Raw genomic sequence first — 17351 nt, forward strand, 5'->3', positions numbered from 1 at the left:
TTAGACTAAACTGTCAATCACAGAATTATAAGTTAAATAAAGAGTTATTGTGTGTTGCGGGAAGTCAGGGACCCCAAACAGAGGGACCGGCTGAAGCCATGGCAGAAGAAAATAAATTGTGAAGATTTCATGGACATTTATTAGGTCCCCAAATATTTTTATAATTTCTCACACCTGTCTTTACTGCAATCTCTGAACATAAATTGTGAAGATTTCCTGGACGTTTATCACTTCCCCAGTCAATACTCTTACAATTTCCTATGTGTCTTTACTTTAATCTCTTAATCCCATCATCTTCATAAGCTGAGGATGTATGTCTCCTCAGGACCCTGTGATGATTGCATTAACTGCACAAATTGTTTGTAAAACATGTGTGTTTGAACAATATGAAATCTGGGCATCCTAAAAAGGAACAGGATAACAGTGATTTTCACGGAACAAGTGAGATAACCATAAGGTCTGACTGCCTGCCAGGCCAGGCAGAACAGAGTCATATTTCTCTTTTTGCAGAAAGCAAATAGGAGAAATATTGCTGAATTCTTTTCCCAGCAAGGAATAACCCTGGGAAATGAATGCATTCCCAGGGGGAGGCCTCTAAATGGCCACTCTGGGAGTGTCTGTCTTATGCAGTTGAAGATAAAGTATGAAACACGCCCTGGTCTCCTGCAGCGCCCTCAGGCTTGCTAGGATTAGAAAATTCCTGCCTGGCGAATTCTAGTCAGACCGGTTGTTGCTCTCGAACCCTGTTTCCTGTTAAGATGTTTATCGATGACAATGCGTGCCCAGCGGGACATGGAACCTCATCAGTAATTCTAATTTTGCCCTGGCCTTGTGATCTTGCTCTGCCTCTCTGCCCTTGTGATCTTTTATTGCCCTCTCAAGCATGTGATCTTTGTGACTCACTCCTTGTTCGTACCCCCCTCTCCTTTTGAAATCCCTAATAAAAGCTTGCTGGTTTTGCAGCTCAAGGGGCATCATGGAACCTTCCAATATGTGATGCCACCCCCAGAGGCCCAGCTGTAAAATTTATCTCTTTGTACTCTTTCTCTTTATTTCTCAGACTGGCTGACACTTAGGGAAAATAGAAAAGAACCTATGTTGAAATATTGGGGGCTGGTTCCCCCGATAATTGTGTTAGGCTATTAAGTTTTGGGATAGTTTGTTTCACATCAATGGCTTACTAATAAGGGGAAGTCACAATATGACAGAAAGCAAAAAAGTCTCTGGAAGATAAGAATGCTGCCATTAACTTAGAAGCCAAGAAATAACCATGAAAGGAGGAAACGGCCAAAAAAAAACCACAAAGACTTACCCTGGAGTTGGTACTAACTTAAGACAGGATACCAAAAATAGGTTGTGGCCAGGCCAAATAGCCCACGCCTATAATCCCAGCACTTGGGGATACCAAGGTGGAAGGACTGCTTGATCCCAGGAGTTCAAGACCAGCCTGAGCAACAGGGCAAGACCTCATCTCTACAAAAAATACAAAACTTAGCTGGGCATGGTGGTATGTACCAGCAGTCCCACCAGCTACTGGGGAGGCTGAGGCAGGAGGATCACTTGAGCCCAGGAGGTGGAGGCTACAGTGAGCTGACATCACGCCACCCACCACTGCACTCTAGCCAGGGCAACAGAGCAAGACTCTGTCTCAAAAATAATAACAATAATAAAATATATTAAATTAAATTAAATTAAACTTTATAAAGTAGGTTGCCCATTCTTGTGGAAAAACAAAACTTATCCAAATCCTATTCTTCCTCCAAAGCTCACCTCAAATCACACCTTTTCCATTTTTTTTTCTGATTGCCCTTAGGCATAGTGATCATTCCTCCATCAGTTATGTATAGACAGTACATTACAGTGGAAAGAGGCCTGGACTTTAATCAGTAAGTCCAAATTCACATTCCAGTTTTATCAACTATGCGTCCTTAGGCAAATTTCTTAAATCTTTGAATCTGATTCCTCATCTCTTCACTGAAATTTAATAGTTCTCAATCCCACAGGACAGCTGTGAGAATTGAATTCTAAATGTGTCAACATGCTCAACACAAAGTACATACTCAACAATGTTAAAGTGAATTTTGATCCATTCATTCATTAAACTCTGACTGGATTCCTATGGTATGTTAGGCTGTGTGCTAGATACTGGGACAAAGGAAACAATTACTAATGATACCACACACAACTGCCATCTACTAACTTCTCATGTATATAGCCCTCAAATTAGAATGAGGTTAGAGATTATGCCTTGTAGCTCTTCCTATTTCCCAAAAGTAGGTGGTATAGTACCTTGAATTTAGTAGTTACAAAAATACTTGTGAACAATTTGATTAAAAGATTTCTCCATACAGGTTTTCACATTTGAATCCCAAGGCCAAGCAACAGCATCATCACTTTTAAAGCATAGCTAAAAGCAGACTCACTTGACAGCTCACATCCATTCCTGCCTCCAGCAGCACCTGCACGACTGCTTTGTGGCCATTGCGTGCAGCAAGGTGAAGTGGCGTGTGCTTGCGAGTGTTGCAGCTCATTAAGTTAGGATGTGCACTGATGATCATTTTTACCACTCTAAGCCGTCCGTAGAGTGCCGCCAAGTCCAAAGGTGTTTCCAGCTTGCTATTCCTAATGGTAGGGTCAGTGAGCTCTTCTAGGAGAACAGCAACTACTTCTGAGTGTCCATATTGAGCTGCACAGTGCAGGGCAGTTTCATTTTCATTGTTCTGTTTAAGACAAAGATTTTTAAAAAGGGACATTTTCAGAAATTCAGTTTGTTATCAAAATCTTAACACAGTAATTTAAAACCTGCAATGCTTTGAAAACATAAGTTAAAATTTGTCCATTTTAATAAGTATACCTAATGGAATTTTATATTTGATAAAAGTATCTAGGGTTCATTGAAACAAAAATATTTTTTTATTTTTATCATTTTAATAGAAAAAGTCCAACATTTCCCTAAATCATATATGCCAACTTCCAAAAATGATAAATGATTTAGCCATGTTTGTCAGAGGCCCTCCTGGGTCCAGATGGACAGTAATGTCTGCACTGTGCATCACATCTTTAGACATTTATTAATGAGAGAGATCAGTAACAATTATAACAGACTTTTAATAGACTGGCTTTCCAAGACAGATGAGAAGGTAAATTCTTGGTAACAAAAGATTTATAGAAAGTTTTCCCAAATTAAGTTTCATTTTATTTTCCATGTAATTACAAATCGTTGCTTCTTTTGGAAAGAAAATGAGAAGATTCTGGCCCTAAGATATAAAAGTATCTTTTTGAAACATTATCATGGGTTGTGAGGATGGACCTAGACCAATTCCCAGATAAGTTACTAGGAGTATCATATTACTACATGTCCAGCTTATAAGTATTTCAGTTGAAAATCAATGAGATTTTCCTAGAAATTTATCAAGATTTTTTTAAATGTTAAGATACAGAAAACTGAACCCAGTTGCAAGGCAGAGGGACCCTTCAGACTAGTTGAGCAATATAGGTAGATGGTGTATAGGTATGTCAGGTGGTGAAAGGGTCAGGAGAAAAATGAACAAGAAATTTTAGTAACAAAAAAGCAATGACCCTAAACGAGGGTTCTGGAAAGAAAGAGCAGCTGCCACCATCAGAGTTATCATTGTAACTAATACTACGTTCTAGACACAGTTGCATTTTATATATGTTTACTCATTTAATCTTCATTATGAGACAGCTATTATTATCATTATCTCCATTTTACAGATGAGGAAACTGAGGCACTGAATAGTTGAATAACTGGCCTTCCGTTGTACAGCCATTTAGTGGTAGGACCGGGATTTGAACACAAGTAGCCAAGACCCAAAGTTGGTGTTCTTAACCATCACACATACCACCTTCCAAAATAAGAACTATTACTACTACTATTTGTTAAGTGTCTAAAAACTTTATCTATTGTCTCTTAACTCTTACAACAATCCTCCAAAATTTATATTAAAATTATCTACTTCATGGACAAGGAAACTAAAATACAAAAAGGTTAAATTACATGTCCAAGTAGAATTAAGATACTCTGCAATCTATATCTGACAAATCCAAAACCAATGCTCTTTCCACTATACCATGCTGTCTGCCATGTGTTGCTATATTGTCAAAGAAGAGCTGGGAATTAGTGATCTGAAAGCAGAATTTCTCAAGACTTTGCTCAGAAAAACACCAACCAAGAATAGGAAGTAGCTGTTTAGACAGATGTTCTGACTAAAACAAAAGGACAAAGAGGGTTCAGACCCAAACAAATCTTAATGTTCTAGAAAGTAACTCAAGCTTGTCCTGGATGATAGAACAATGTAAGTTAGTTGAGAGTCTAGAAGGAAGATTTGAAAATTTAAAAAGGAGTAGAGTGACAAGGGGAAAATAGCACTAGAAAAGGCCTTCTTACTACTTTACCTTGCAAATAAGTATCAAGAGAGAACATTTGAAGGTTAAACCCAGAGGGAAAATCTACTCTTTAAAGATAATCAATGAAAAGTTAGGACCTGTTAGATGGGGAATCCAGCTGAGGGTACTGTTTCTTCCATTATTTGTCAGAAGGCATTCTTGGTTTGAAAGTATTACTATAATCTACTTCTTCATAAACGTTGATCACATACAGGTTTAGACTCCCTGGTCTTCTCACCTGTTTTTCTTCTCAAGATTATAAAACAGCCAATCTTATTACTTCACACCATGAAAATATGATACAGATATATACCTCCTGACCAACCCAAATTTCCCCTTGGTCTGAAACAGATTCAATCTTATTTTTCAAAATATAGTATCTCTTTGAGAAAAGAGAAAGGCCAATTATGAAATAATGATTCCTCAAAGGCCTCTCTCCTGTTCCAGAGCCCCAAGCCTAGGAAATTACAAGCGCAAAATTGAAAAATTTTCTAATAACACTAATTAGCACTGTTCAGATCTCAAGGGAAAATATTTCAATCATTCAAGATCTACTCAGTAGAAAATGTTCACAGATTTTATCCATGATCAACACATACTTGGATTGGCACTTCAACGGATGCCACAATGGTGGTACTTTTACAAGAGCATGATTGTGTATTTGTGTATGCTCACAAGTGATCTAAAAATCTAATTTGAAATAAATAGGCTATGATGAGGCACTGATTAATAATTGTTAGTATGGCTACACAGAATATTCTTTAAAGGTTTTTAATTCCTTCTTTTTTACCAAATGGGTATTCTCCGAAAAATTAGGACCCTTCCAGATAATGGATGATAGAACAAAACTGGCTGACAAAAGCCATTTACCAAAAGCTCTTGCTTCAGAGTAAAATATCTAACAAGAGTTGGATTCGAGTTTTGGTGAATGGCAAAGGCAATGAGTTTTTGAGATAAGGCCCCTCTGGGTTTTGCCCGAATGTTAAAGAAACAAAAAGAGGAAGAGAAGGTAAAAGGGAGGAAAATATGAATGAAATTTAAAGAAATTGAAAATTTTCAATTTAAAGGAAATTTAAATAGCAAACAGGAAATAATCAGATGATGAAAGAGAAGAAGGATGTGGCAATTATAAAAACCATAATCCAGGGGGAGTCCACTTTGTTTAGAAAGATGAACAAGACCTAGGTTGAAGTGTTAGCATGTCAATTACTTGATCTCTCCAAATTCATCTTATCTGTATAATGAGAATATTATTTTCCCTATAAACTTTATAATGTAGTTTATAAACCAAAAGAGACAACATATTTTAAAAAGACTTTGTAAACTTTAAATATTAAAATGTAGAATAGAATTATTTTTAAAGAAAGCTGTATTAGAAACCAAAACTTTCAGAAATCAGAATGAAGCCCTGACTATAATGCATAGTTTTAACATAACATAATGCATTACTGGTTGAAAGCTCAGGCTTTAGATCAGAAAAACCTGCGTTCAAATATTGGCTGCATTTCTTAGTAGCTGTGATGTTACGGCCAATTTACTCTATCTCTCTAAGGCTGTAACTCCATATATATAGTAGCAACAACAATCTAGGGCTTAGTAAGATAACGTGGATGAAGTATTTTGCATAATGCCTGTCATACAGTAAACAATCCATTAAGCAATAGGATTTAGGATGACAATACCAACGTACTATTGTGTAAAGGGCTCTGGAGTCAGAGTCCTGAGTCCCAGTCTCAGTTTCAGTCACTCAGTGACATGTGGCCTTCGACAAGTTGTTTAGTTTTACAGAGCATGATTTCTCAACTATAAAATGGGAGTGATATTATCAATTCAAAGGATTATCATGAGAATTAATTAAATAATATTTTACAGGTGAAAGTGTTTAGAACAGTGCCCGCTTTACCTTATGTCTCAACAAATGTTAATTACCATGTTTATTTATTTTCTTTATTGTTTAAATACATAAAAGTTTATAATTAACAAAACGACTCTGTCCTATTCAGAAGGAAAAACGAAAGCTAAAATTAAAAGTTATCTATAAAAATAAAAATCCCACATCAAAAATTTTAGGAGAAATGGCATAGAATGGGAAAACTATGGTCGGTATTAAAAGAGTATATATATATATATATATATATATATATATATATATATATATATATATATATCTCAAAGAAAAAAATACTGAAATTATGGTATTAAAAAACATAAGAAAGTTTCAACTTGTTGCCAATAGAAACCACAACACAAAGCAATAGAGGTGGGCAAAGAACTTCGAATACAGTCTCCTTAAAAAGACACTTTTTGTAATTTAATTGATCTGTTCAACATTACCAAAAACAAGTAAGCATTTCTCTTTAAAACATACAATAACTTTTCACTTTCAAATGTAAATGAATACTATATGCTATTTCTTATTTTCATGTCATTTAAAATCATCTTGTTTGTAAAAACTAACATCTTCTTGTTTAACCTTGGATTGATTTTCCATTGTATTATTTCAGGTTTGCTTTGCAGTATTCAGACAATTTTAAGAATAACCACCAGATGGCTCATCTCATAAATGATCTAACTTTTGGTTTTCTAAGGAAGAGAACAGCATTGTCAGAAATTTCCTTTTAGCATGGTATGATGATAAAGATAGCCATATCTGTCATGTTTTAAAGACTGGGTGCATTCTTATTAAAAATTCTGCATTTTTGTAACCTGTAAACATGGAAATTTTTATTGTGATAAGTTTTAATAAGACACTTTTCCAATTAATAAAATGTTTTCCTGATTAATCCTTTCAACAACTGCATATATATTTTCATTGAAAAAATATGTATTTTTCTTCCCTTTGCTGTTTACAGCGATTGTTACTTTTTATCCTTCAGTCTGAATTTCAAAGTCCGGCAAAGTCTGCATCCCTTTGAACAATATGCTAATTGTGCTTTATTAGATATGTTTGCCCTAAAGTTACCTACTTGCATTGATATTGGACAACTGCCAAACTGCAGCTTAATGCCGTGATTGTAATTCAATTGTTGGACTGCCTGCTGGTTTTCAAATATAGTTTTACAAAATGGGAACAGTAGGGGGCATGCAGAGCTCAAGATGTTTGTTATCATACTGTATTAGGGGACCATATTTTACTATCTGGAATCTGTGGTCTTATCTGTTTAGAATACTAACAACGGTATTCTTTTTAAAATATGTCCATTATGTGTAATATAGAGATTGTGTACTTACAAATACATTGTCAGAATCATACTGCTGCTGTGTTTTATTCAACTTATTCTGGGCCTATGTGTTTCTGTGTGTATATACATATCAAAAAATTTTAACTTAATATGTGACAAGCAACTTTATATACTATATTTCACATTTTGATTCACCAGAGTACTTAACTGTGAAAGTGCTAAGTAAATGGTAAAGCATTATGCAAATGATAGGCATATCATTGTTTTAGCATTGAAAATTGTATTAACATTCTAATTCTCAGTACAAACATGAATTCTGTTCTATCTTTAAATATTCAATGGCTATAAAATGGCTGATTATATAAGACAGGCAAAAATATTACAACTACTTCCTTTATGTAGGATTTTCCCATTAACAAAGTATCTTTACAAATGCCCAACTTAGTCCCTGCACATCATATCCAAACACCAAAGAATTTTTCAAATTTCTCCTTTTAGGAAATTCAGCAATGGAAAGGCCTTTGAGCAGGGTAAAGATAAAATTAATCACATTTTCAATATTGCTTTGCCTTTGTAAAACTAGAAAAATTACATCATGAGCAAACATTTGGCAAGTGCACCTGTTCATTGACCCTGGAATGTGATGGTCCATGATGAATAAGAATCTTCACAATTTCCACATCTCCTTTCCAGGCAGCCAGGTGAATAGGAAAATATCCTTTATTGTCTGCTACATTTGTTGATGCCTCATACTGAAGTAGTTTGAGAACTATGTCCCTAAGAAGGAAACAACAACAACAAAAAATAGGCTGAGCAAGACAAATTGCATTAAATAGATAATTTTAAAACAATACTAGATGCTGGTTGGGAATTTAGAGTAATCACTGAAGGTACTAAGACATAAAATTGGGTTTCAAAGTTTTTGTATACTCAACATTTGGCTATTTTACTTACCTGGAAAGCCATCATCCCATGCCTCACACACACACACACACACACACACACACACACACACACACACACATACACAGAGAGAGAGAGAGAGAGAGCGCGCACGTGTATTGACTAACCAATTAAACTACTTAATAGAATTCATATAGGCAAAATTTAACTTATTTCATTAATTAGATGAGTTAAGTAAAATGAAGAGGATACCAACTCCCATTTTTTTTAAAGAGGTCTTTCCAGATAGCCCATATCTGATACTTAGCTTGAAGGAAAAGTTGCAGTTACAAACGTACTCCTAGGTTTACCAAAAAAAAGTTATAACACCAAGGAGACATTTATAAAATCTACACATCATTCCTACAGAGAATTGGAATAAGAGATTTAAGGGGCATGTAAAAGAGAAAGAAAGTGCAGTATGTAAGGGACCCTGACAAGCTAACTGTAGTACTAGCCCAGGGTTAAAAAATAATTTTAAAAAATTTAATAACTTCTCAGTGATGGCGCACAACACACTTTGAGTATGTCTTGTTCCTACTTCTGTATTCCTTCACCTTTCTTCTTCAAGCATAAAAACATTTCAAAAGGGAAACTCATTGAAAAGATAAGTTCCACCATTAATGAAATTTCAACACATAATCAATATATTCTACCTAAAAAATTGTGAACTTAATCCCCACCAGCTTTTCAAAGTAAAAATTCTGAACTGCATTACTCAACCTTAGAATTAATTAATAATTGTTAGCATACATTATATCAAAATATGCATCAACAATCAAAAGCAGTAATTCTAAACAAAACTGTATTTTCATTTGGATGCATTTAAGAAGCAAATTCTATTAACTCACTAAATGAAATGCTAGTCAGACACATATAAATATATATGTAATTACAATATATAATAAAGTTGTTTCTTATATACAACAAATCACTAATGTGGAGAGTGAACATAACAGAAAGATTTACATTTAAATATTTCATAAAATCAGACTCTAGATGCAAATACAAATGAAAAAAATTGGAGGAAATTTGAATAGAAGCAAGGTTAGAATTTTGATAGCTCACAAGAAAAACAGGTATGACATAACACAAAATTATGGTAAATGGTAAAACATGCTGTACAGAATGTGTCCTAAAGTCACAACATTTGACTTAATTGCTAAATGTAGGAAATCATGATGGAAAAGAAAATACAAGAATATGTTGTAGAAATATTTAGAAAGTTCCAAGGAGTCCTAAATTGTCTGATAATATAATTTCTGAGAAATTTTTTTTTTTTTTTTTTTTTTTTTTGAGACGGAGTCTCGCTCTGTCACCCAGGCTGGAGTGCAGTGGCCGGATCTCAGCTCACTGCAAGCTCCGCCTCCCGGGTTCACGCCATTCTCCGGCCTCAGCCTCCCGAGTAGCTGGGACTACAGGTGCCCGCCACCTCGCCCGGCTAGTTTTTTTTTGTATTTCTTAATAGAGACGGGGTTTCACCGTGTTAGCCAGGATGGTCTCGATCTCCTGACCTCGTGATCCGCCCGTCTCGGCCTCCCAAAGTGCTGGGATTACAGGCTTGAATTTCTGAGAAATTAAGAAATAGATTTTAACATTTCTCTTTGAAAAACCAGCATTATTTTACAAGATCTGAATTTAGAAGACTTGGATTTGTGTCCCAGCTACGCAATCTACCTTAGGCTGTGATCCTGGAGAAATGATAATCACACACCACATAATGATAATTTGATCAACAACAGACCACCCGCATATATAATGGTTGTACAAAAAGATTATCATACCTCATTTTTACTGTACCTTTTCTATGTTTTGATATATTTAGATACATAAACACTTTATATATCTATTGTGTTACAGTTGCCCACAGTATTCAGTACAGTAACATGCTGTGCAGGCATGTAACTCGGGAGCAATGGGTCATACCATGTAGCCTAGGTGTGCTACAGGCTACACCATTTAGGTTAGTGTAAGTGCACTCTATGATGTTCACACAATGATGAAATCGCATAATGAGACATTTCTCACAAAGTATCCCTGTCATTAAGCAACACATGACTGTACTTACTCTCATTTATTTTTCTTTTCTTTAGGAGATACTATAATAATAATGTCTACTCAAAACTGGTAATAGCATTAAATAAGATAAAAAAGAATTCACTCAATAAATAGTAAAGCACTATACCAACATTAGCACTTGTTCCAAGTAAAAACAAAATACTTTAAAAGTGAAATGAAATGCTTATAGCAAGTCACCTTTGAAAAAGAGAATCAGAAAATCAGAAGGAAACTTAAAGGTTATCCAGTTCACATGCTTCTCCCCATTTCCCTGCCAAGCAAGGGTTGTTATATAGGGTCTTCCATTCTGACATAAATAAATACATAACTTCAATGAGGTAATGAGAATTCAATACCTCTGAATAACAAAAGCAGGTAAGAAAAGATCTGAAGTCCCAACTCTCAACTATTTACAAACTTAGTTATCTTGAGGAAATTAAGTAACCTCTGTCTCTCTTTCAGATATTGTGAAAATATAATTTAGAGATTACATCTTGGTGCCAGTTTCAAAGAGTTATGGTGTGAATCAAATGAGAGATAGATATAATTGTAAAATTATGTATACAATCAAAAGTTGTTCTCAAGGCAGATTGTCGCAATGTTAAACAATTCCAGTGATTCCTTTTTAAATAAAATATTTCAGCATTTAAAAGGGAAAATAATACCAAAAGAAGTTAGTCAAATTAAATACTGGGATCTAAAACGTAGAATTTAGCCTACTACAAAACAGACTTCTCCAAGTTACTGTCAAAGACAACTGTGAGAAGAGAGCAATTTCATTTCTTAATACGTAAGGAAATAAAAAATATATTCTGAAACTTCTCCTATAAAGCGTTTCCTTTCAAGGGGTAAACAGAAAAAGAAAGATTGATGGGATAATCAATTCTATTTCCTTTTACTCTTGTTCCAATCACTTAGAATTTCATTTGTTCTTTGGCTCAAATTTTATTGACATTTTCTAATAATATATGTGATATATATTCACTCTTCTTTATTTATCAGGAAGATTTATGACAACAGTGAAAAAATGTCTATTTTAAAAACTGACTTAGTAATCATTTGTATCTTCTAGTATTACCACCATCTAATATCTAAATCAGAAAAGAATAATCTGTATGTTTATAAAATTGCCTTTGGAAAACACTAAGATCCTAACTACACATTATTTTTAAGTTTTGAATAATGTATTTATTTTAATAAATAAATATTTTGTTAAATGTGCTTATTTTTATTTTTATTTCAATAGTTTTTAGGACACAGGTAGTTTTTGGTTCCATGGATGGTTAAGACTTTAGTGGTAAATTCTGAGATTTTAGTGCACTCATCATCTGAGTAGTGTACACTGTTTCCAGCATGTTGTGTTTTATCCTTCATTCTCCTCCAAACCTCCCTCCACCAGTCCCCACAGTCCATTATATTACTCTGTATGTTTTGGCATCCACATAGCTTAGCTCCCACCTATAAGTAAGAACGTATGGTATTTGGTTTTCCATTCCCTAGTTACTTCACTTAGAATAATGGCTTCCAGTTCCATCCAAGTTGCCACAAAAGACATTATTTCCTTATTTTTATGGCTGAGTAGTGTTCCATAGTGTATATATACCACATTTTATTTATCCACTCATTGGCACTTAGGTTGGTTCCATATCCTTGCAAATGCAAATTGTGCTGCTATACACATGCGTGCATGTGTCTTTTTCATATAATGACTTCTTTTCCTTTGGGTAGATACCCAGTAGTGGGACTGATGGATCTAATGATAGATCTTCTTTTACTTCTTTAAGGAATCTCCATACTGTTTTCTATAGCGGTTGTGCTAATTTACAGTCCCACCAGCAGTGTAAAAGTTCCCACCAACTTCTTTTTTTTTTTTTTTTTTTTTTTACTTTTTAATTATGGCCATTCTTGCAGGAGTAAGGTGGTAGCTCATTGTGGTTTTAATTTTCATTTCCCTGATGATTAGTGATGTTGAGCACTGTTTCATATGTTTGTTGGCTGTCTGCATATCTTCTTTTGAGAAACGTCTATTCAGCCCCTTTGCATACTTTTTGATGGGATTATTTGTTTTCTTCTTGCTTATTTGTTTCAGTTTGTAGATTCTGGATACTAGCGCTAATTTACAAATATTTTCTCCAACTCTGTGGGTTGTCTGTTTACTCTGCTGATTATTTCTTTTGCTGTGCAGCTTTTTGGTTTAATTAGGTCCCATTTATTCATTTTTGTTTTTATTTAAATGTGCTTATTTTAAAATTTAAATTTATTTTCAAATTTTTGTTTAAATTGAGCTCTACATCTTATTCAAAGATATCAGCTAACGAATTGGCTGAGCTCAGATTTCTAGTGTTAAAACATATTTGTGAAACATAAAGTTGTATCTCTGATCAAGTAACTACCTGTCAGTTTTACTGAGTTATAAGTAGAATAAAGTATTAATCAACAAATTATGATTAATCATTCTTATGATATATCCATACGTATCAAAAGTAATATGAACTAAATAGGCCACTTTCATCCAGGCTCATTAAGAACAATTTAAATTTCAGATATAATATCTAAATTAGAAGAGTAGTTAATATAGTGTAGTACCAACTTAGTATTTTTTATTGATACATAATAGTTGTATATATTTGGGGGATGCATGTAATATTTTGATATATGCATACAATGTATAATGACTAAATCAGGATAACTGGGGTATCCATTGCCTCAAACGTTTATCTTTTCTTTGTGTTGGGAACATCACAATTTCTCTCTTCTAGCTATTTTGAACTATACAATATTGTTAACTTTAATCAGTCTATCAAACACTAGATACTATTCCTTCTAACTATATTTTTGTATTTTAATCAAATCTCTTCTCCCCCATCCCCCTTCCCTTCAAAGCCTCCTATAAACACCAATTAACTTTCTACTTCCATGAGATCTCCTTTTTTCAGCTCCCACACATGAGTGAGAGCATGTGATGTTTGTCTTCCTGTGCCTGCCTCATTTCACTTAACATAATGATCTCACGTCCATCCATGTTGCTGCAAGTGACAGGATTTCATTCTTTTGTACAGTTGAATAATATTCTATTGTGTATATGTGCCATATTTACTTTATCCATTCACTCATTAATAAGCAGGCTGATTCCACATCTTAGCTATTGGGAACAGTGCTGCAATAAACTGGGGAATGCAGATATCGCTTTGATACCCTGATTTTTTTTTTTTTTTTTTTTTTGGAGCTGTACCCAGCAGGGACATTGTGAAATCATATAGTAATTCTATTTTTAGTTTTTTAAGGAACCTCCATACTTGTCTTCCATTGTCATTGTACTAACTTCATTCCCATCAACAGTGTATCTGCATTCCCCTTTCTCTGCATCCTTGCCAGTAGCTATTATATTTGTATTTTCAGTAAAAACCATTTTAACTGAGGTGAGATGATACTGTGATTTTAATTTGCATTTCCCCAATGATTAGTAAGGTTGAGCATTTTTTCATATGCCTGTTGGTCATCTGTAAGTCTTCTTTTGAGAAATGTCTATAATCCTTTGCCTATTTTTAATGAAATTATTTGTTTTTTTGCTATTGAGTTTTTTAGTTCCTTATACATTCTGGCTATTAATCTGTTGCTGGATAGATAGTTTTCAAATAATTTTTCCCCATTCTGTCGGTTGTTGAAGCTGGGAAAACTGGATAACCATATTCAGCAGAATGAAACTAGATCTCTGTGTCTCAACAAACACAAAAATTCAATGAAAACGGATTAAAGATTTACATCTAAGACCTAAAACTATGAAAGTAGGAGATGAAAATATTGGGAAAACACCTCAGGACATTGGTCTGGACAAATAATTTTTGGGTAAAACCTCAAAAACATAGGCAACTAATGCAAAAATAGACAAATGGGATTACATCAAGCTTAAAAGCTTCTACACAGTACTTTTTAAAATTATTATTTAGGTTGAGCCTTATAGCTTATTCTAAGGAATCCACAAATGAACACATGGTCTGTGCTTGGTTACCTGGCATGAAATATTCACTCATTGATTGATGAGCATTTGGGTTGGTTCCACGATTTTGCAGTTGTGAATTTTGCTGCTATAAACATGCATGTGCAAGTAAATTTACTAATGTAACCAAATACTACCTGGGCCCCCATAACTTACTGAAAAATTAAAATTAAAAAAATATATATTTATTGGGACTGTGAAAAAAAGAAATATTAAGTTATGTTGCTAATCAGTATCTGTAGAATAGCAAGCAGCAAAATAATCCCTATGTATTAAATGTAAAGTAGCATTTTCTGATATCCAGCATTTGACAAATAACAGATACTCTAAAATCTTAAAGTAATTGTGATTGACAAGAACATAGAAAAAAATATTTTAGAAAATGGAAATGGAAATGGAATAATACTTTCCATTTCCCAGGAACAAAGTAAAACATCAAATTAAATTTAATAACATCCAATGTAAATAACTGCAATAGTTTGCAGCTTTAAGCTAATACATGTAAGTTCAGGTAAAAACAGGAATTCTAGAAGCACTGATTTTTGCTAGTACATTTAATTCACACCCATTTTCTGAAAGATATAAATACACATCTGATTAATAAAAAATGTATTTCAGTAAGCTCAGCATATGCTCTGAGCAAAATTAAATAAGTTGGGAAGAGTCAACCTTCAAATTTCTTTGCCTCAACGGCAAGATTCCCTGTAATTAAATCACAACCAAAGAAGTTTATTTCATACCATCCTCTTTTGCTTGTTGATTGAGTCCAAAGAATTTCAAAATAAATGCAAATCATCTACATATGGATGCAGAATTAACAACTAATGAAACTCTCAGATTTAATAAGGTCCTTTTGATTTCAGATTTTCTTGACACTTTTACTTCTCTCTAATGGGAATCAAGTTGCAGATGTGTTCAAGATGGTCAAAAGATTTCAGGACAATACGTCCCATTTTCTAACTGAAGTTTCTTTACATATTGAATTCACTCTCATAGATTTCTAGATTACAGAGTAAATAAAGGCAAATTTTAACTAGTCTGTATCCTTATCCAGGAAAAAAATCAAGCTGACTAAAGATGCTTCTAGTTATTCAAAGAGCAACTTCAGAGACCAGATTATACAATTTTTAGAGGAGGTATGCCTCTTTTATTAGAAAACCTAAGAAAGATCAAATCAAAAATACAGATAGCTTATTATATGGATTCTAGATCCAATCTGATACACAATTTGGATTACAGATAATGAGGTCTAGCATGCATTAAATACTTTAAAAGGTAGAAGAATAGAAAACACTTTATGTGTATATAAAACAATATATATATTTCAGAGATACAATAACGATTTGCTGATATTTTTCAAAACAGCATACAAGTATCACAATATACCAAATATAGTTTAATAACATTAAACTTAAGAAAATAAATAAAGGACTATCTGTTAAGTAGAGAAGAAAAACTGAATTAAAATATGAATATACAGGTTTAGTATAATCTCACAGGGATACGATTGTTACTAAAAATAAAGGATGAAGAGAGGAGAAAAGTCAGAAAAAAAGGAAAAGTAAAGGAAAAAAGGAAGGAGAGAACTAGGGAAAGAAGAGGAGAACAGGGAAAAAGGGATGAGAAGACGTGGGAGGCAGGGAAGGAAGGCAGGCAGGCAGGCAGGCAGGTAGTCTGGCCAGCCAATTGCTTTTCAGAATAGAATTAAGGGATTTGAATTTGTACTAGAAATACATGTGATGATGACTCCTCCATATTTTAAAAAGAGAAAGAGATACAAAGAAATAGGTCTCTACCCTATCTATGGAAATAATTTATAATACTTGCAGTAAATTTTGTTCTATTAACCATGTTTTTTTTCCTATTATTTGATGGTAATAATTTTCCAATCTGTAATTACAAATAACCCAGGAAATCACCAGTAGTGTGCATTTTCCATTGTGTTCTGATCTGACTAATTGAAGATTAATTGCTCAATATGAAATAATGCATTTCAGGTACAAAATGCTGCTTCGTTTGTGGATTAACTAGCATTGATAAACAATGGCTCCCAATGAAAATGTACAAAATCAGAAAAACTGGTTTAATTTTCAGTATAAAGGCTTTAGATTATATGTTGGGGGTAGGGGGAGAGTTTGTGCTCAAAGCAAAAGAATAAACTATATGACCCTGAAACATTATGCTGGCTCTATGATTCTATGAACTTTAGCCTACCAATCATGTTTATGGAAACAGTCTATAGCAGATGGATACAACAATAGCAACAAACGTGGAAATGATGTGTTTCTGTGTAGACTGCTAAGGCTTGCTTGGGAAGAATACAATATAATCATCGTCACTTACCTCTGCTAAGTGAGAACGCAAATAAAAGAAACACCCTTCTCTGGTTCTGAGATACATTCTGTGACACTATTTTCTCCTTCAAATATCTTTTAAACCAATATTAAAATTAGCATTCCATGTAAACATATGACAAATGATTATGGGAGGCAGGCCAGAAATATATAATGTGACAGAGAAGAGCCAGGGAGAGTTTAACAACAAAGGGGAGATAATGCAGAGAACTGGTAAAAGCATAGACTCAGAACCAGAACACTTAAGCTCTAGACACAACCCCACTTTAATATCTACGTGGCCATTAAGTCACTTATCTAAATGGGCATTATTTCTCCATCTATAAAATGAGGGAGGTGAGAGGTGTCAGGTAGAATAAGTGATCTCTAATTGCACAAGTTCATAGATAATTTAAACATGCAAAATCAGGA

At 34.0% G+C, this 17351-nt stretch overlaps 1 protein-coding gene across 7 annotated transcripts in view; it reads right to left on the minus strand.

Moving 5' to 3' along the window:
• ANKS1B (ankyrin repeat and sterile alpha motif domain containing 1B) overlaps positions 1 to 17351 on the minus strand; it is a 1294913-nt gene that overhangs the window by 1099344 nt on the left and 178218 nt on the right. For all 7 annotated transcript variants that reach the window (XM_028830273.2, XM_028830270.2, XM_028830269.2 and 4 more), the window contains exons 3-4: positions 8210 to 8366; positions 2424 to 2720 (exon numbers count right to left, since the gene is read on the minus strand). In XM_028830273.2, the coding sequence (XP_028686106.1) occupies positions 2424 to 2720; positions 8210 to 8366 (454 nt within the window). The remainder of the gene's footprint in view (positions 1 to 2423; positions 2721 to 8209; positions 8367 to 17351) is intronic.

This window comes from Macaca mulatta, chromosome 11 (assembly GCF_049350105.2).
Source record: "Macaca mulatta isolate MMU2019108-1 chromosome 11, T2T-MMU8v2.0, whole genome shotgun sequence".
Lineage (NCBI taxonomy): Eukaryota > Metazoa > Chordata > Mammalia > Primates > Cercopithecidae > Macaca > Macaca mulatta.